Below are 21,120 nucleotides of genomic sequence, written 5' to 3'. Positions count from 1 at the left end.
CATATAGTTTATTATTAGCAGTAAAAAAGGGAGTTGCTGAGCCACACAGACAGTGAAGAACTTTACGTGCATTTTGCTAGCTCAAAGAATATGATTCCAAGTATAAGAATGATAAAGCAGAACTATAGGGAGAGTGAAAAGGTCTGTGCCTGCCAGGCTTTGAAGATGGAGGAAAGGATGAGTAGTTAGAGCACCATGGTGTGGTGCTCTCACAGTAGCGACTAGGACGAACATTCGGTGTAAAGCCGTAGAGATGTCTGGTGAAAAGAATAAGCCCTGTGCAGCTATACCCTTTGGGTTCAATGATCCTTTAGTGTTGGTTATCAGTTTTGACAAGTGTTCCTTAGCAATGTAAGAAGTTAATAATGTAAGTTGAGTGGAGAAGGCAGCAGCTGGAAAGTTCCCACTTTTTGTTTGGCTTTCTTGAAAATTTAAATTGCTGTAAGAAATAGTTCACAGAAATACCCACCCCAGGGTAGTGAGATGGCCCAGAGTGTAAAGGTGCCTGCTGCCGTGCATGAGAGCCTGGCTGAGTTCAGTCCCTCCCAGAACCAGCTCTTGGCTGTCCTCTGATCGCCACATGCGTCCTGCAGCATATGCTCCTCACACAAAAGTAACTCAGTGTTTCCGAAGTGCAAAGCCGGGCATATAAGAAAATGACAACAAATAGGAACACACTCCAGATGAGAGCCAAGCAGTCTCAGGGACAGATTTTGAAAAGATTGGTGAAGTTGGGAGTTCTCAGACACCTCAAAGGACCGATCAGACAAAGACAAATGTTTATCATTGATGGAAAAGTGGTTACTACTACATAATGTATAAATAGTAAAAATAAAAAGAATATTATACAAATAATCATGCTGAGTATCTATTTAAATGAAAGTAATACATTCCATGAATGTCTTAATGAAGCAGGTATGAGAATAATTGGGAAATCTGGAGTCTTCTCTTAAGGATAAAGAAATGGGATCTTTAATTAAAACCTCCCACAAAGACAATTCTTCCTTTGGCTTCTCTGGTAAATTCTTGTAAATAATTAAGGAAAAATAATACTAGTCTTAATTTTCCCAAGTAATAGAAAAGTAGAAAGAGTGTCCTCATGTATTTTATGAGGTTCAAATCTGCTGCAGTCAAAAGAGGTACAAAGTTGTAAATATTAGCAAACTCAGTATAATTATATATTAAATAATGTAAGTAAGGTTTATTCCAAGACTAAAAGTGGGTTAGCATGCAAAACTGACCAGTATAGTTCAGTGACCTATCAAAATAGAAGGCAAACTACTATGACTGTCTGTTGGACGTAGAGAACTGCTGAAGAAATCCAGTGCCTTTCCTAACAGAAGCTATTACCAAGTTAGTAGTAGGAAGGGGTTTTCAGGGTGGTCATTGGTACCTACAAAATCCTCTAGCTAACACACTTACTGATTAAACATTAAATATCTCCCTTATTCATCCAAGTTCAGGAACAAGACAAATCAGTCCACTATCAACATTTTGTTCATTATTATGTTGGAGGTGCTACCTAATTTAATAAAGTAAAAAGAAATGGATATAATGATTGGAGAGAAAGGAGTAAGATTGTCATTCATAAATTAAAGGATTATACATGAAACAAATGTAGCAGTAAGTATTAAAATAGGTTCAGGGTGTTTATTTATTTACTTGATTTATTTTTTTGAGACAGTCTTGCTATGTATCCAGGGCTGACCTTGCACTCAGAGAGATTCTCTTGCCTCTGCCTCCTGAGTGCTAGAATTAAAGACTTGCCACCACACCCAACTTAAGATATGTAAATTTTTAGAGTTGATAGTTAAAAAGTCAGGCAACAAACTAGTTATCTTTATGCACAACTTGCAAAATGAAATATGTAAATTTCACTTTCAATAGCAGAAGAAATTTAAATATTTAGGCATGAATCTTATGATATATAAAAACCTATATTTAAAACTAGACTACTCTGAAAAATTTAAAGAATGATTAAAGAAGAAAACTGTATCATGTTCATGCTTTGGGAAATTCATTATTGATCCATGTTCTATACAAGTAGATCTACAAATTAAATGTAATCAAAATCTTTGGACATTCCTTTGTATAAATAAACTGTAAACCGTATAGAGTAATGGAAGGAGCAGCATAACCAAGGCTATCTTGGAGATACAGGAAGCAAGTGAGAGTTTGCTACAGAAGTGTCCACCCCTGCATTTCAGGAGAGAGGAATCTTGAGGGCTGTGTATCCATCACTTGTCCTTCACTCAACACTGTGATGTGGATAAAAAGGATCCATGTGCCTAGAAGTGAAAGGTGAAAGTAAATACAGCCAGTATAAAATAACTTGGGAGGAAACCATAGGATGCTGGAATAAAGAAACATTTCTTAAATAGGGCACAAAAAGTACTCACTGCTGTTGGTTGTTTTAACTCTTTTGGGGGCCCGCCACCCAGCTCCCAAATAAATCACACACTGAGGATTATTTTTAATTATAAATGCCCGGCCTTAGTGTGGCTTGTTTCTTGCCAGCTTTTCTTAACTTTAAATTATCCTGTCTACTTTCTGCCTCTGGGCTTTTCCCATTCTCTTACTTCTGTAAATCTTATTCTTACTCCATGGCTTGCTGTGTAGCTGGGTGGCTGGCCCCAGGAATCCTCCTTCTCTGGCTGCTAGATCTCTCTGTCTGCCAATCCCGCCCATCCTTTCTCCTGCCTTGCTATTGGCTGTTCAGTTCTTTATTAGACCATCAGTAAACACACAGGCACAGTAACACAGCTTCACAGAGTTAAACATATGCAACATAAACAAAATAACAAAATAACAAAAATAACACACCTTAAAATAATATTCTACAATAACTAACTATAAAAGATATGATTGACAATTTCAAAATAAAAGTAAATTTTCTGAAAATTAAAAATTTTTTTCTTGAAAGGTGCCTTTTTTAAATTAACAAGTGTTTATTGTTATTGTTTTGGAAAGTTCTGTTCTATGCTTGTTTTTTAATGCCAAATATCTATAATTTTACATTTTCTATAACAGAAGAATTAGACACTCAAAACATTTATAAAATTTAGATGTGTTGTTTGGTCAATTCTTTTGTATTTCTAAGAGTTCACACTGTATTAATGCCATTTATTACTAAAAAAAGATTAAAATCATTTTAGACTTTTGACTATTTGTAGAAGCTTAAATCTGATGATAATTTTTGCCAGTATTCCAATTTCACAACACAAAATTTTCTAGTCTTTCCAAGAATTAAGATGATAAATTCTTACACACACACACACACACACACACACACACACACACACATTTAAAGTTCCTTTAAGTTACACACTTTGGATTTGAAAATATCTTACAATTCTGAGAAATTTGGTAATATAAAGCTTGCTACTGAAAAGGCATGTAAATTAATGTGCAAACTGGAGCTCCAGTAAAACATCCTGCCTGGAAAGGTCCATATATATATATATTATTAACAGTTTTTTTTTCTTTATTTTACATACCTACCACAGTTTCCTCTCCCTCCTCTCTGCCCGTTCCCCCGCTCCCTTCTACCTCCCCTCCCCACCCACCCCCTCCTCCTCCGTCTCCATTCAGAAAGGGACAGGCCTCCCATGGCTTGAATAAAACAGGGCTCATCAAAGTTGAGGTAGGACAGAGCTCCTCCCCCTGTATAAAGGTTGGGCAGGGTAATTCAGCATAGGGACCAGGTTCCCAAAAGCCAGCCTAGTGTCTGGGACAGGTCCTGATCTTACTGCTAGGAGCCCCACAAACAGACCAAACTACACAACTGTTACATATATGCAGAGGGCCTAGGTTGGTCCCATGCAGGCTCCCTGACTGTTGGTCCAGAGTCTGTGAGTTCCCATGAGCTCAGCTCAGCTGTCTCTGGGTTTCTCTGTCATGACCTTGACCTACCCTGGCTCGTACAATCCCTCCTCCCCATCTTCAGCAGGACTCCAGGAGCTCAGCCCAGTGCTTGACTGTGGATCTCTGCATCTGCTTCCATCAGTTACTGGATGAAGGCTCTGTGATGACAATTAGGGTAGTCACCAGTCTGATTACAGGAGAAGGCCAGTTCAGGAACCCTCTCCACTATTGCTAGGAGTCTTAGCTGGGGTCATCCTTGTGGATTTCTGAGTTTCCCTGGCACCAGGTTTCTCCTTAGCCCTCCGTCCTGTCCCCAAACCACCTCCTGCACCCAGCCTGCCCAACCCGATCCTTCAAGTTCCCATTCCCCCTAACCCCGCTCAGTTTACCCAAGAGATCTATTTCCTCTTCCCAGGGAAATCCATGCATCCCTTGTACAGGAGAACCAGCCTACAATTCACAGCCCCCTAGAGGCTAGATAACAAAGGAAGGTGCTTTTCTTTAAGAGAGATGGCTCAGTGGTTAAGAGTACTGGGAGCTTTCCCAGAGGACCTGGGCTCCATTCCCAGCACCCACATGACAGGTCACAACTGTCTATATCCCCAGTCCTCGAGAATCCAATCCTGTCTTCTGTTAGTGTCAGGCATGCACACGATGCACAGGAGTACATGGTCTTCAGTTAGTGTCAGGCATGCTCACGATGCACAGGAGTACATGGTCTTCAGTTAGTGTCAGGCATGCACACGATGCACAGGAGTACATGGTCTTCAGTTAGTGTCAGGCATGCTCATGATGTGTACATGGTCTTCAGTTAGTGTCAGGCATGCACACGATGCACAGGAGTACATGTAGACCAAGCACTCATAAATAAGTAAAAAAATGTAAAACACAAAATCTCACAATAGGTTGAGACATGAATCTGCAATAAATTCATGTATAAAAGGGTTCATAACCTGAATATTGAAAGAACAATGAAATTACTCAAAAAAAATTTTTTTGAGCAAAAACTAGACCAAGCACAAACACGCGTATACACAACACTTCTAAAACACACGTGTGGCTGATAGGATAAGAAAAGATATTTAATATCTTGAGTAAACTATCGGAAAAGTTACAAACTTTTGCAGTAACATACTAACACACGACACCAGAATGACTAAAATATAAGTGACTGAGTCTAACAAATTTTGGCAAGGTTGTGAACTCTCTACGTCAAGCTGGTGGGTGTGTAGTTGATAGAATCATTTTTATACCAAGGCTATACTCCATGGCCTAGGTAAAGTTTGTTGGTACTTCCAAACTGGAAACAATTGAAATTTCCATCAGTAGGAAAATGTTTGAAATGTGCTACATTTGTACAATGGACAGCAATATAACAATGGAAAATTACTACTATAATAGCCAGTAACATTGCTTCTACACAGAGAAAAAGCTTAGAAAAAAACATTGATGCAAAGGATATATGCTATATAGTTTCTCTTATACAAATGAGATAGATGGGCATCCGTGTTCCCCAGGCCATAAGTAAATAAGTGCAGTCATAAGGTAGAGGAGTGGTAACTTTGCCAGCGTACGTATGCCAGGAGGAACATGAGACCTTTATGGATGTTGGATAATGAAGGCTAAGGAATGCCCACAAAAGTGTCACTTCTGGAACACTTAACCTCCAGTTCTGACAAACTGGAAGTAACCTAAATGACCCTTAGTAGTGGACTGGGTGAATGTAATAAATGTCGTAGTCACAGGTGGAAAACAGTATGGGGCAGTGAATGAACCAGACCTTGAATAAATGACATAATAATCTCACAAGTGTGCTGAGTGAAAGAAAATAGCATTTGCAAAAGGCTATACTCTTTTTGCAGTTCATGAAGGTCAACAGTTAGCAGAACCATAGCTTTGAAATAAATTAGTTGGTTACCTTAGACAATGCAGGGGTCGTGACGAGAAGGGGGAGAGGTACGGGCATTACCTGGCAGTGTTCTTGACCTGTGAAGTGGTCGTGCCAGTATTGGCTTTGTGCATTTTCATGGGGCTTTGCATTTACAGTCTGCTTTTTTTTTTTAAACAAGCTTGTTATGCTTCAATAAACAGAAAACATATTTAAGAGATCTGCAGCTGCTAAATTATTTCCAACGTGATGGGTATCTTTCTATTTTTAAAACCTGTTAATAAAAACTGAAAATATGCTTTTGTTCTTATAGTCCTGTTGCATTACACCCTTATTCCATAAATTTAACAAAATCAGAGTGTTCACTTGTAGAAACTTTATTATAAAATTAAATCAATTTTTTTTAGTATTTAGAAATACATACTTTTAAACTAAGGTACGCTTGTGCTTTATCTTAGCATTCTTGTCCTTTTTTTGCTTTGGTAGTAATTTATCGATTTCAAATGGACTTTTAAGTTGTGTTCTGGGTTCTTTAACTATGTATATCATCAGAGACCATAAAGAGCTCATGCTTCCCTTTGCAGATGGCGGGCATACTCAGTAAGACTCCTTCCCTTTCTGGAGTTTATGTGCAAAGATTTGGTTATTGATCCCAGTTTTCTGGTAGGCATTCATAATGATTCTGTTTGTCCCATTGAGGGTGTGATGTAGATCTATGTTTCTTGCTTTTGCAGTTTCAGTACAAAGCTATATACTAATCTTTGTCCCTAATATCCCTGAAAATATTAATCTCTAAATTTACAAAAAGGCCTTAAATATCAACCATCACTTTGTTCAAATAGGAAATTAGGTATCAACATACTTTTTTCATATTAGTTTTTTTTCCTTTTTTCTAGAGAAAATCTCTTCATGAAAACAAATTGAAGAGACTTCAGGAAAAAGTGGAAGTCTTGGAGGCAAAGAAAGAAGAATTAGAAACAGAAAACCAGGTGTTAAATAGGTAATGTGTGAGTATGTCATATGCCCCATGGTAATGTTGGAGAACTTAGTTTCTGTTTACTGTTTGCTTATCCGTTGTGTGTGTGTGTGTGTCTGCGCCTGCGCCTGCATGAGTTTCTTTGCACCACATGCTTGCAGGCATCTGCAGAGGCTAGGAAAGGGTATGAGGTTCCCTGGAACTGGGGTTGCAGGCTGTTGTGAGCCACCATGTGGATGCTGGGAACTAAACTCTGATCCTTTGGAAGAGCAGCAAGTACTCGTCACTGCTAAATCATCTCTCCAGTCCCCAAATGTTGTTTCTGGGTATACTGTACCTTACATTTTATTTTGAACTGCATGTTCATGGCCAGCACTCTGGAGGCAGAGACAAGTAGATATCTGTGAGTTTGCGGTCAGCCTGGTTTATGTAACAAGCTGCAGGCCAGCTAGGGCTGCATATTGCGATCCCATCTCAAAAAACCTTATAGTATTTACAAGATTTCTGAAATACATCACCTTTTACTTTTTTTTTTTTTAACTTAATGTTCCTTCAAGCCAAAAGTCTCGATCACATACGAGGTATTTGTAGTGTTGGGGCTGTTAACAGAAAAAAGACACTCACTGCCTTCAGCACAGTACAGGGCCTGGTGTTGTTCTGGGAGTGGTGTGAGTTCTTGTATGGAAACAAAGTTGTGGTGGTGGTGTAGTTCTGAACATCATGTCAGCTGCTAATCACAATCATTGGTGTTCTTTGAGCTGAGAGGACTCATACTGCTAAGTTGGTGATAATGACATTATATGACCCATTTGATCTAAGGTGACAAAATCTTTTTGAACTGTTAATTAATGTTAGTCTTACTCACTTAATGAGGAGTTGGACTTTTCTGAAATGGAATTTGCCTGTATTGTACAGCAGTGTTCCCTGTTGTGTTCTGGTGTTCCTGGACAAAAGTTCTCTAGTGGACATAGTCTGAGTGTCCTATAATTCAGTTCTGACACTGACTCAGGCTGAGTCCTACAAGACCACTTCCACTTTAGATGGCAGTCATAAAGCCTGGGTTATAACCTGTTCCTCTGATTGACAGGCTGTAAATTGGGGTTCCAGTGACCCTCTCCTTCAGCTCTATTGATTTGCTAGTTGCTCACAAAACTGAGGAAAATCCTTGAGAGCAGTTCTTTTAAAGAATACTCTGAAGGACACAGATCAACTGCCATTTGGAAGAGGTGGAAAGGAAAAAGGATGGGCGAGGGGTGTCCATGCCCTATACACCACCTTGTGGTCTCCGTGTATTTGGCAAACCTAGAGTTCCCTAAACTCTTGTCTTTCTCTCTCTCTGTCTCTGTCTCTCTCTCTGTCTCTGTCTGTGTGTGTGTGTGTGTGTGTGTGTGTGTGTGTGTGTGTGTGTGTGTTTGTGTGTGTGTGTATGTATATATGTATGTGTATTTTAGCTGGGTGTGGTGGCACACCTATAATCCCAGTGTAAAGCCATCCTTGGCTGCAAAGTGAATTCCATATCAGTTCCAGCTGCAGGGGTGTAGTGTGTGGCAATAGAAAGGTCATTTTTCTGTTTATCTTTCTAAATAAGTAGATTCTCAGATAGATGGATGTTATAATTTAAGAGTCTTTCCCAATTAAAAATGATATTCTGATCTTCATTAGGGTGTAACTGTTACAGAACAGAAATGCTTTTTCTCTTTAAGACAAAATGTTCCATTTGAAGAATATACAAGGCTTCAAAAACGACTGAAGGACATACAGAGGAGACATAATGAATTTCGAAGTCTGATTTTGGTTCCTGACCTGCCTCCACCAGCATCGCTCCACCCTGCTAACTTTCAGTCGTCAGCTGTAGTTCCTGGAATGGAACTCTCCTTTCCTCCTCATATGCAGGTATGGGCATTTTAGGAAAGAGACAAAGACTTCTGTTGGTTTTTTCTTTTGTTTTACCAATATAGAGTTAAAATTCATTTGACAGTAAGAAGTTTTACCTTCTTTCTTTTCATTTACTGTATAAATTTTCTGAGTAGATTTAAATTTACTCTGCCCTTCAGTGATGATTCTGGGAATAAGTTCTCATATTTGCTATAGACAAATAACATGACTAGTGAGTCTTCAAGTAGCCTGGCTTTTGTAGCTTAAATATATATACAGCTATCAAGAACTTACTAATGGGGCTGGAGAGATGGCTCAGCAGTTAAGAGCACTGACTGCTCTTCCAGAGGTCCTGAGTTCAATTCCGAGCCATCTGTAATGAGATCTGGTGCCCTGTTCTGGCCTGCAGGGACACATGCAGGCAGAACACTATATACACAATAAATAAATCTTAAAAAAAAAAAAAAAAAAGTTACTTTAAAAAAAAAGAACTTACTAATGCAACACACTGCATTTTCCATATAATATTTTAATACTAGTGAAAAATGCTTTGGGAGAAGGCACCACTTTTATTCCCAATTCATAGGTGAAGAAACTTGAGAGCAGTGTGGTAACTTGCCTAAGGCCCTGGCTGAATAAATGACAGTTAAGCTTTTGCTAAACCTAGATCTGTCTGATTCCAGAGCCTTGGCTCTGAGATTTGACTGGATGGTATTCAGATGGACTTTAAGTAACTGTTTTACAGCGTAGGCCTAAGAGATTGTCGTCACGGAACTGAGTCTTAGGCCAGGTGCTGCTTTTAGTACATTGATGTGCTGTCCCAGTCTCATCTGAAAGCTGCCCGCTGTGTCTGCCTGTGCCCTGCCTGTAGCACACTCTCTAACTGCTCTCTGGTGGATTTTACTCCTAGGGAGGAACAGACTGGGTTGGGCTTAAGGTTAGAGCCTGAGGCAGGAGAGAAGGGGGACTAGTTAATGGTTTCACCCTTGCTACTCTGGTTTTAGACTGCTAAAGTGGACATCATTTCTCAGCCACATTGTTGGAGGCCTTTATATGAGAGGCAGATGGCAAGTACTTTCCTAGTTGTTCTAGGTTTCTGTTGTGTGTCATTTTTAAGGAGGAACAACATCAAAGAGAACTCTCTCTACTTCGCAAAAGACTGGAGGAACTAGAAACCACACAAAGAAAACAGCTGGAGGAACTTGGCTCTTCTGGGGAGTGATGCTGAAGAAAGGCAAAGCCAGGAACTCAATAAAGCGTGAGGTTGAACAGGTGCCATTGAGATGCTTTGTTAGCGTTTGTTTGCCAGATCACGAGCTGCCTCAAGGAAAGGTACATGTGCCGCACTGCATGGGCTCCAGGGTTGGAGGGTTATGGTAACCGAAGTCAAGTATTTGGAGTTTCAGACACTTAGAGCATGTATTGACAATACAGAAGATAAAAGGAACTAATTAAGGAATCAAGTTTTCATATTATTAATTTTTATTTTGTTGAATTTTTTTCTGGCATTTTGCCTGAAATATATGCCTCTTGAATTCCTTTTTTCTTGTCTTTGAGATATCTGTTTGACAATAACATGATCAGTAAACATCTCCTTTATTGTATACAAAACAAGAGTTTTGGGGAAAGATGACCATTTAAAAGTATAAAAAAACAAAAGTTTCTAAATATAAAAGTTTCAAAATATATGTTCATTATAGAAATCTCTACCTTTCTAAAAGCTGTGCACTTAATTTATTAAATAACTTAATAAATATTTTTATATCTATGCTGTTTTGTGTTTAATTTCAGTGATCATATAGTATATGCTAAACAATTGATGATTTCACTTCTTTTCACTTTGGTGAGTTGGAAGTTTTAGAAAATTAAGTCCTATAGCTGTTTCTACAAAGGGCTGTTGTTGATCTTACTTGAAGCAGTGGGGTCTTGAAGGGTTGCTGATATTTACTTGTGTTTGTCACTGGTTAGGACCTAACCACATAATTACATTTTATTTACTTCATTTTTCACTGTGCACCCATTGGAAGCTTCTTTATGTAGCATGTTTTAGAGGAATTCTGCTGGAATAATTTCCTATCAACAAAGCAAAGCTCAGCTCAAACTTATGTGGATTTTTCATTATTCAGAAGACTTTGCAGTCAAAAGTCCAAGTTGATCACCGAAGACAGGAACATAATCGAGCTGCCCTTGGCATCATTTAGCAAAGAGCCAGATTTCCTTAATGGAGCTGCTTATTTATGTGGAATGTACAATGACATCTTGTTCTTGAAAAGTCATTTCCATGGAGCCACTTAGAGTAAGAAAGACAAACAGTCCACAGTTGTTACATCAAAATGTTTATTTTTGGATATAGACATTTAAAACATTCATCTCCAAGAACAGCTTCAGTCAGGGTATACAGTAAGAAATAGACTTTAAATCCTAATACAGAAAAAGGAACAGAAGTCATTTTTAGATGCTGCTTTAGACACTAGTGTTAGAAAAAAAGTTTATAAATTAATTGTTTTGCACCAAAAATATGCAAAGAAACTTGAAAATAGATACTGTTTGTCATTTGCTTCTTGAGTTGCTGTTTAATATAGACCCAGTGACTGATTGTCTCCAGCACACATCTAATTTGGACCTTCTCTGCATTTGGCTAATGTGATCCAAACTGTGATCTAGATAGTGCTTTTCACTGGAGGTTTTTGACAAACACACACACGAGTGACTCTTCACACCACCTCAGTGAGGTAGGTTAGAAATAGTACACAGAAATTGAGGCACAAAGAGGGAAGTGATTTGCCCAAAGTTCCTAACTCCATACAGGACTCATGCCGTAGAGCTGGACAGGGACACCCTCGTGTAGCATTTAGTAATACTTAGCTAAAGCTGTGGCTGAACCTTTGAGTGTTCTGTTCCCCAGAGAAGGGAAAGTCTGTTGGGCAATTCTCGACCCTTGGCTCTCAACTCTCCTCCAACTTTTCTCTTAGGAAAGCCTTCACCTCTTTGAAGACTGTAGCAGCTTTAAATGGGGACCAGACCTCTCACCGTTCTACTTAGAAATAAAGTATTTGGTAGTTTTGAAATGTGTCCATTGGACAGACAATGGTCACAAGAAACAGGACTGGGAAGGTGCCTATCAGGACAGTAACGGATGTTGAGATGTTACCTCTCTTATACTTGATCGGCCATTAAGGAGCAAAAAGGATTGCATTTACCAAGACAAATTCCCATTTCATTCTAGATGGTCCATACAGTGCTGGTAAATAGTTCTAAGGAATGTGTGCTCAATGTTTTATTTGCTGATTGAAAGAAAATTCCTTCCTACAGTGGGGGTTTGGAACAGCAAGGGTAAAAGGTGCCTGCCACAAGGGAAGTGAGAGTTCTCAGATTATACTCTTTACTTCTGTTTAATAGAAGGAAAACACAGTGGTATTAAAATTGGTCATGAGCAGCAAAAATTTGGGAATAAAAAAATCAGTAATAAAAAAGACTACATTATAACTGGATAGGAAATTCTTTGAAAACAAAAAGAGGCACGAATAAATGAGTATTTAAATCTTTCTCCTGTAAGGAATACTTTCAAAAAGTACATAGTAAGACTAAGATACCAAGTTGTACTAATATTTTCCAGGCCTTGGGCCTCAAATATATATTTATATATAATACTCCAATGTGAACAACAATTTGATGAAATGTAAAATGTATCTTTTATTTTAATCACACACAAGTATTTATAACCACAGGGTTCACCAGAAATCTAAAGCAAGGAGACACTAGCATAGAAATGTAAGATTACAGGAGCGACTTACACGTCCACATACAGTTCTGATCAAACAGAAGTAAGCCATGAACTCTTTGCTTACAACACCCAACATGTCCACTACCAGATACATGAAAAGATCAAAAGGGAACGGAAACGCACAGTAGGACAGAGTCTGGAGAAATGCTGTTGCATTTCAGTGAAACCCACCCACTCTCCTTGCTTTAGAGCTCCTTGGATGAGATGGAGGGAGTCGATGAGTGCAGCTGGCAACCACTGAAAAACACGAGCCCTTTCAACAATGTTGCAACACTGTTAGTTTTTGGTTTAAACACACACACTCACGAACGCTAAGTGTACACACTACCAAATTCTGCCTTCAGCTTTTCCAAGAACTACTGGGGAAAGTGAACGCTGCAGATCCTCAGGGTTGCCCTAACACCCCCACCTTGTTTCCAAATGACTCATTTCACATTTTGAGCATCGTTAGTACCCCCTGTCTTCTGCAGAAGTACAGTGTAGTCACAAGTGCTACATAGCGGTAGTTTTCCAAGGAAACCACTTGGCTATCGTTGTGCTTAAGTGGAGACTGTAGTTACAATACCGACACTTGCTTACTGGCCCTGTATTCTCTGTAAACAAGGAGGCTGTTTGCAACAACCACTTCAGCTCTATTTACAGAAAGGGTCCCACGGCCTACCCACAGGCACAGTGGTTGACAGGCTTTCTAAAAGCTGTGCATGTGCGTGCCTCGGTCTGGTAAAAGACAGCGCTCAAAGTGGAACCCATGTGCAAACTTAAGAAATGAACGAACGACAAAGAGGAGCTCAGACAGCCGGGGCGCTCCCAGGCTGTCTGAAGAACAGCTCTGTCAGGTGAAGCCAGGCCCCGGGGTGCTCACATCCACTTGCATTTCTTCTTCTCATCAAATAAGACTTTGACATGCAAGAGCTGTTTCTGCGCTTCTTCCAGCCCTCGCTCTCTTTCTAGTTTATTTAGAATCTGTTGACAATTAGAAGAGTTACCTTACATTAGAGTTTTAGCATGACAATTCACAGTTCTGGGGGGCTCGCTCTTTTTCTTTTCTTTTTTTTTTTTTTTCTTTTTTTTTCTCATTCCTGATGCTGTGAGTGGTAAAAATCTGTACGAAACAGATGCCAGCATTTTCTTCGATCATTTCCATACTCACTTTGCAAGTTGTTTTGCTAAGTCATGATCACAGGATCAACAACACTTGGGCTTGAAATAGAAGCCCGCAAGAAATACCAACTATTTGCTTACAAATATGGGGCCAGACTCCCAAGGCCCTGCTCTTTGCATCCCGTGACAGCCATTCCAAGCACAGCAGGCATCCCTGGGCAGCCAGCATGCAGGCACGGATTCCTCATAATGCAGCAGGCAAGGGCATCCTGAGCAGAGATGGAGTCTCCCATCTCTTTCCCTCCCCTCCCCAGGGCTCCCCTTCTCACCCTTGGCAAGGGATGCTTATCACGTGTAAGGAGCTCATTGCCTCTACCCTACCTTAGCTCTTCACTTGATCTTCAAGGAGCAAATGGAATTGGTGAGCTATTCTCACCATTGACATGGATAGCCTGTCCCAGCATGACTGAGTGGGGGGGAATCAGGGAAGGGGGAATTAACATATATTTGGAAACAACGGATCCAGATTAAGGAGAATTAATCATAAAGGAGAATGGTAGTTCCTACTAATGGTCCTAAAAAGCCCGAATGAGAACACTGTTTTCTTGATAAGTTGCGTAAGTTAGTATATCATGATTTCACATCAGCGTGGAAAACAGAAGCTAGGTGACTTAACAGGCTTAGCTGTCATTATTAGCAGACCACAATCAGACATAAACTGGCCCCATTTAACAGGGCCGTAAGTTACTCATCAAGGCTTACTTGAGTTATTGTGGCATTAGGCCCCATGAACTCCAGTTCAGGCTGGTCTAAAGGTGGGCAGTACGACAGACAAGAGGGCCAGCCTGTGCAGGGTCTGGCTTGGGGCCTCCCTTTCTGCCTATTTGGGATGGAGGACTACGCCCAAGTCCTTGTCCTGGGCTTGAGGGTAAATAAAATCTTACCTCATCAAAATACTTTACGATGTATTTGTAGATTTCTGTCAAGGCCACTTCTTCATTAAATTCATTTTCATGTTTCTAAAAGAAAGGCTTGTTGAGAGGCTCTGAAATACGTCTATTTTTGAGTAACCCCATTATAAGCTTACTTCTGCTTTTTAGTAATACCTTAGATTCCTGAGTTAAGAATTCTTCCATTTCTAAAGATGATAATGGAGGCAGATCCCTGATTGCTTTGTAATAAGATTTTACTTCCTCTTTGTAGGTTGGTATATCCTTGGCATAGAGAAGTTTATTAGTTGGTGCTTCCTGAAAAACAGCAACAACCACAAGAAGCATAAAAAGCCATGGGGGGCTTTATAATGGTGCAGGGTGACTGAACTTTCACAAACATTACTTCCTGCTAGCAAGGCTTCAGGCAGTGGGCCTCAGGAAATGTTGACTGAGTGACTGACTACCATCCAGAGAGCTCTGGTGAGTCACTGTTATTTTCAGGCAGATTAAATGCTAATATATTCAGCCTTCCTCTCATAAAAGAACTAAAATTATTATTTTTACATGATTTTGAGTTACGGTAACAATGGAACTTATTTCAGTCATAGTTCATTACTAATGGTCGTTTAAAAAGCCTGAATTAAAACACTGCGCTCATCCTCACCCACCAGTGAATTTTGGCATGTATAAAAGACTTGATTGTAGTTCTGATTGAGCCCTTTATATCACTAAAACTGGTAAGTAATTGGCAGTGGCAGATTTTCTAGCTTGTCCCTCATTTCATTAGATTATAAAGATCTTCCGGTTTCTCAGGGAAGCACATGGTGGCTCTGACGTCTGACTTGCAAAGATCCCTTGGCAATTGGAGTGGTGTTATGGAAGTATAGTAGTGATAATATGTAAACCACTAGATGAAGAAATCATTATTCGCAAAATTTTAAAAACTCTCAGTGAAGATAGGCGAATTAATGATAGACTAATGTCCTAGTATGTTTTTCAAGAGTTTGGTGGCTGAATCAGGGGCTGGGTGAATTATTCTGAAGGCTTCCTACTTTGAGATAGTTAGTCCTGAGAAGCGCTTATCGGGTCTTAAGTGAATCCTGCAAGTTGCATGACCATCCATTCACTAAGCATTTATGTATCCAAGTAGCACTCGTAGACATCAAACGTACAGAGATGAAGGTGACTGGTCTCAGCCTTTGAGAAGCTTACAGTGTTGTTGGGCAGAGAATGCACAGCCTGAATGTGATGTGAAGAATCACTGACAGATGGCAGGGGAGGCCTGTAGCTGGACCGATGAGAGCTTGCCATTGTGTTACTTTGTGATAACAAGACCTGTGACCTCTCTGCACCCCGAATTCCTCATGTATCAAATGGGAATCACAGTACCTGAAGGATTAACTGAGCTGTACTGAGAACTCAGTAAGTGATGTCTTGAAAGGCTACTTTTCCTACGAGCACACGCATTTTAAGTAGGGGGTACCCTGGGGAAGTTCATAGACACAGTCAGACAGATCTGGTCTCCTGCCGTTCTTCATATACGTCAAGAAACTGTGTGTGGAATGAGACACTGGCAGATGAATGGGTAGCATTTCCCTCACAGGACTGAGGCCAGTCAGCAAAGATGCCAGTTGTAGGAAGACATGCACCAAGAGAGTGAAAAGGAAGAGTTTAGGGGGCATGGGCAGCAGGGCCGTGGGTGTGGGGTGGGAGGCATGGCCGTCCAGCCGGGGGCAGGGGCTGAAGAGGCAGGAGTAAGAAGGGAAGAGAAGGGAGCAGCGAAGGCAGGAAGAGGGGGGTCGAAACACGGGTCGCCGGAAGTGATTTTCAGGGGTATGTATGTATGTATCAGAAAGCAAAGCTGGGCCTTACCTTCCCCAGTTGCTGTTCTGTGAGAGAAAAGGCATCCATGAAAGCCTGGGCAATCACTGACAAACAGCTGTCTATGTGTGGAGTCTTCTTAATGTCAAAGACAAACTGAGGATTCTTCAGGATGTTTACCCAGAAGCGAAGAGGAAGGCTGTTTGAAGGGAAAACAATCTCTTCTCAGGCAGGACTGTTAACAAGTGGGCTGGCCGCTCACCAGTTTGTAAGTGAGTGTGTGTGACCTTGTCACTGAAGTACGGAAACCTGCCCAGCCCGACTAATGGGCAGCAGGCGGCAACCTCACTCAGAACCAGGAAGGGTAATCCAGCGGTGAGTGAAGGGTGGGCTGGAGAAGTCAGAAAATGGCCCTGGACAAGGATTTCCCCACATCTGGGTTATACGAGATGATGTCACCCACAAGAACTTCTCCCTCACAGCTGTGGTGCCTGACCTCTTCAGTCCCTCTCGTGTGGCACTCTGCTCTAAGTCACTGACTCTCACCTGGATCATTTGCCCCAGGGCCTGGTCCTCTTCTACCACAGACTCAGATCTTGTCACTCCTCTCTTGACTGTCTGTCCCTCAATGGTATCTCCTCTCCACCACTCGTCAGACTGTTCATTCCATCTCCCCTGGGCCCTTCGCTGTCCTCCACTCACACCAGGGAAGTTCACACTTGGAGGACTTTGCTCTGTGGTCTGCCTTCTCAATGCTCCCCTGTCCCACACAGTCCTGGTTATAGCCTCTCCTCATCCAAGAGGGTACAAGCTCCTCTGAAGCCTCTGTCCACCCTGTCCTGCCATTTTTACCCTCTTCCTACTGTCTGCATGGCACACATCATCCTCTGGTGCACTTCAGTGGACACAGACCAGTCCCCGTCTCTACCCATCAGAATGCAAATTGTGTGAGGACATGGGTGTGTTTCATGCATTACTACCAAGTGCCCAACAATAGGCACAGTGTAGGCAGTTAAGTAAATATTGGTGTATGAACTTGAGAAGCCCTCCCTACATCTCTGTTTGCAGCTCTGGCCTAGCTGCCTACCACATGGCTGCTGGGATTCTCCATGGCACGGTCTCTCGTGGCTGGGGTGTGGAGTAGCAGGGCCTGGGGCATACGAGGCTGGGACTGAGGACAGGACTGACCAAGGGCTCTGGAGCTTCACCTTTACTACTTGCTAGCGTGTGGAGGGGTCTGAGCTCCCATGAGACCTTCTATTGCGTCATGACCGGGTCTTCCTAGCTGAGGCGCAAAGCATTTCCAATAGGGGCGATAAGCTGTAGTCCTCTTTGAGGCGGTATCAGCCTAAATGGGGATATCCGGCTCCTTAAAGGAAAATGCTAAATAACTAACATCAAAACCCCTGGGTAATTCTCACGAAATCTACTCTACAGATGACAAAAGCGTGAACTACTTCTATCTGGAATCCAAATAGACACACAGCTTGAAAATTGTAAAGCAATTACTGTAGGCACAATAACAGTTTCTCTAATAAAGAGAACAGGATAAACCATATAAAACACTAATTTCTCATTCTTTGCTAGTCTAACATTCTAGATAAATCTTTTCCATGCATTGAAGGTAACAGAATTTTGTTATTTTGTCCTCTAGACTAGAAGTCAAACCTTGAGATTCTGATACGGTAACTGTGTATTTAAGATTCCGCCCTAGGTTTTTGGAAACAGTCAGTAATCACCTACATTCCCACCTGTTTGTTTTCCAAATATGCACAACATCAGGATCTGTGATCTTTTTGTTTTCAGCTTGGGCATCCAAAAAGTCAAAGAAGTATTTTATAGCAAATGGGGCCCTGCTATTGGGCAGACTCCAAATGCTTCTGAAGAGTTTCTCCAGCACAGAGTGGATGGCCACCTGGAAGACAGAATGGGAAGCTGAGAGTCAGGGTGCTAGTTTTGAAAACCTGATGGAAAAGCCAGCTCCAAGTTGAGAGCAAAGGAAGATGAGAGAAAGGCCAACGTGGGCCGGGACAAGGGTCCGGAGAGTCTGTGTCTGCGTTTCGACTTGGTGCATGAACGTGTGGATAGCAAAGCTCTGTAGCCAGCAGGGAGATGCAGTGCCCGGTGGAGAGCTGTGTATACAGACAAGCCACGGATGTTCTGCCTTTGTTACGTGCAGCCTGGAAAAACTCGGTGATAACGCTTTGCTGCTAGATTTTCTTCCTGTTGCATGCATTTCTGTCTCAGGGTTTAAATGTGGACTTCCCAGAGCAGTTGAGTATTTTCTCAAAAACAAGGAAGGCAGGGCTCTCTGGGAAAGCTGGAGAATCAAGAGGTGTGGGCACTCACTCCGCTGCCTGCCACACCCATCTACTCAGGTCGAAGCAGATTTGCTGGAGAAGCTTACAAGGCTGGGGGACAGTGACAGTTACAGTAGTGGAGCAAAAATCCAGACATCCGTTAACCTGCTCAACACTAGATGCAGTAAGATCTGCTCCCGATTTGGCATTCCACTGGCTTTCCCATCTAACACCTTTATAAGTGAACAGAATTCTTGAATCTCAAAAGAAAATTTTAAAAAAAGGCAGTAAGATTTACTAGGTTAATCGTCACAGATTTCCCCCGTCTTTGATTTGCAATTCAAAGGAGTTTTATTGCTTATCTACAATAACAAGTAAACAAAAAGGAATAATTATGCTGTCAGCCGAAAAACAATAGTGAGGTGGTGGGTAAAGGAACAGAACAATAGTCAACGCCCTGATTGAAGATGCTGCAGAAGAAATCTGTAAAGTGCTTCTCTTTCCAGCTTATAAAAAAAAAAAAAAAAAAATGGAAGGGGGGTATAGGATGTCTACAATTTAAACTTTCATTTTGCTTTGCTAGAAGGCACAAGGGATTTGTAACGTTTTCACACTTGAGCAGAAATTAAGCTGAACACATCCCATACCCCCAAGGTAGCCATGAAAGCGCGGCGGGAACAGGAAGTGTACCTTGGTCGAGAGCAGCTTTGTCAGATACATTTCTTTGACTTTGAACTTGTGTTTCCCTCGATGTCTCTTTCCTTGCACGACTTGGACTGCTTCTGAATCTGGTAAGATCTAAAAAGAAGACAGCGGAAGCGTTACCCGGGGAAACTAGAGAAGGCGTGCAGGTCGGTGGACAGCGCAAGACAGCCCGGCACTCACCAAATGGCAGTGGTCATCTGAGTATTCCACATCTGAGCGCCAGAGAAAGGGAGAGAAAAGAGAGCCCATTAAAAACACAACCACGGACTAATTGGCCTCCACAAAAGCCCTATTTGTTCTCTAAAGCAACAGCTCTTCTATTATACGGGGGCTCTTCACTGCTGCGCCTTTTCCTCTACTGTACCTGAACGGTGTGAAGAGGGGGGCTAGGGGCTGGAGTGGAAGCGGGGTCCCTTTCCCTGCAAGTGTTAGAGCAGAGGCTGAGTAGACACTTCCTGGGGACGGGGAGGAGGGGTTCCAGCCTGTCACTCAACAGAGAGACCCCTGTGTGCCAGGCCTGCAGCTAGGATTAAGCTAGCCATGTTCTGCTACTAATTGCCCAATTACTTAATTTCCGTGAGGGAGAACTATGTAAAAAGGTGCCAGTCTGAGTCTAGATTTCTTTGAAGAAGGGCTATTAGAGATGAAACTAAATAAATAATTAGCCTGGTAAATGGGAGGAGGTGATCCAGGGTGGGAAGGAATGTGGGCCCCTTCTAAGGTAGGACATTGCGTCCAACTCAGAAGGCAAGCAAACCGAGAGGCACAAAGCAAGGGGATGTTTGGGAAGAGGAGGAGAAAATGGAAGGCGACAGGTGAAGGCCCTGAAGATGCACGGGACTAGACCGTCTAGAAATGCTACTAAAATTAAAGCAATTAAGAGGAAGTTTGGGAACTAGTCCATTGAAGATCAACCATAGGCTAGTTAGTAAGAGGAGCCTGTGCTGTGGGAATGGTCTGATGGTCATAAAGCACCAGTGACAGGCTGTCCTTGAGGGAGAGGGAGAAGACGAACAGATACAGCAGCAGGTTGGTGGATTTGGTGCTGGATGTTTAGGGAGTCAGAATTCAATGAAGGGCAAGGCAAAGGACTGACCTAGCCCCATAGCAGGAGTTCTGTGTGGTGGTTAGAGCTTTGGGGAGAGAAGGAGCCCTCTGGAGAACAGTGTTAAGTGCTTGAGAAATCAGTAGCAGTTGGCTTTATCAAGTTCAACACCATGAAATCTTTTTTATTTGTTTGGGTTTTTTGGTTTTTTCGAGACAGAGTTTCTCTGGGTAGCCCCGGCTGTCCTGCAACTCGCTCTATAGACCAGGCTGGCCTCGAACTCAGATCCACCTGCTTCTGCCTCCCAAGTGCTGGGATTAAAGGTGCGTGCCACCACTGCCAACGAATTTGTCCAGCCTTAACTGGGCTGCTGTGTGCCCTTCCTATGGCTGCCTGGCTAACAGTTGGGTCATCCAGGGCTGGGATTGGCACAGAGGGGAAGGAGCCACGTATCAGTAGGACAGAAACCAAATAGGTGGGTCTCGGCCACAGTGGATAGGGAGGGAGCGTGCTTGTGTCCCATGAAGAAATCAAGCCTAAGGTCCTGGTCCTCAGCCCTCACAACAGCGGGCTCTTCTGAAGGCCCAGTCTTTGAGTCTTACAGGCCACAGCTCTCTCCTCGCCCTCAGTGATGCTATTTTCCTTGTGCCACAATGACAGCCATTCTACAGGGTGGCTTTGTGTAGCCCAGTGTTGTGATGGGAGGTGGGCCCTGCCAAAGGGATGTGGTTCTGCAGACTAGATGCTGAGACTAGGGTCACCTATTGGCTCAAGAATCACAATGCCCTGTTGACAGTGTATGCACAAAGAGAGCCCGCTGGGGAGAGGC

The 21,120-nt window shown here is 42.0% G+C and overlaps 2 protein-coding genes across 2 annotated transcripts in view; one reads left to right on the top strand and one right to left on the bottom strand.

Annotated features, from left to right (window-relative positions):
- The window catches only part of Cep83 (centrosomal protein 83), a 112,239-nt gene extending 102,349 nt beyond the window's left edge, over positions 1 to 9,890 (top strand). Inside the window, exons 14-16 of the mRNA XM_059245203.1 lie at positions 6,649 to 6,752; positions 8,432 to 8,621; positions 9,721 to 9,890. Coding sequence (XP_059101186.1) covers positions 6,649 to 6,752; positions 8,432 to 8,621; positions 9,721 to 9,825 — 399 coding nt within the window. The 3' untranslated portion in view covers positions 9,826 to 9,890. The remainder of the gene's footprint in view (positions 1 to 6,648; positions 6,753 to 8,431; positions 8,622 to 9,720) is intronic.
- A 1,032-nt stretch (positions 9,891 to 10,922) lies between these two features.
- Positions 10,923 to 21,120, bottom strand: part of Plxnc1 (plexin C1) — a 127,411-nt gene continuing 117,213 nt past the window's right edge. The window contains exons 25-31 of the mRNA XM_059245806.1: positions 19,427 to 19,458; positions 19,232 to 19,339; positions 17,993 to 18,156; positions 16,293 to 16,440; positions 14,595 to 14,735; positions 14,433 to 14,507; positions 10,923 to 13,350 (exon numbers count right to left, since the gene is read on the bottom strand). Of these exons, the coding sequence (XP_059101789.1) occupies positions 13,246 to 13,350; positions 14,433 to 14,507; positions 14,595 to 14,735; positions 16,293 to 16,440; positions 17,993 to 18,156; positions 19,232 to 19,339; positions 19,427 to 19,458 (773 nt within the window). The 3' untranslated portion in view covers positions 10,923 to 13,245. The remainder of the gene's footprint in view (positions 13,351 to 14,432; positions 14,508 to 14,594; positions 14,736 to 16,292; positions 16,441 to 17,992; positions 18,157 to 19,231; positions 19,340 to 19,426; positions 19,459 to 21,120) is intronic.

The sequence above is a fragment of the Peromyscus eremicus genome, chromosome 18, assembly GCF_949786415.1.
Source record: "Peromyscus eremicus chromosome 18, PerEre_H2_v1, whole genome shotgun sequence".
Classification (NCBI taxonomy): Eukaryota; Metazoa; Chordata; class Mammalia; order Rodentia; family Cricetidae; genus Peromyscus; species Peromyscus eremicus.
This window is presented reverse-complemented; position numbering and strand designations above follow the sequence as displayed.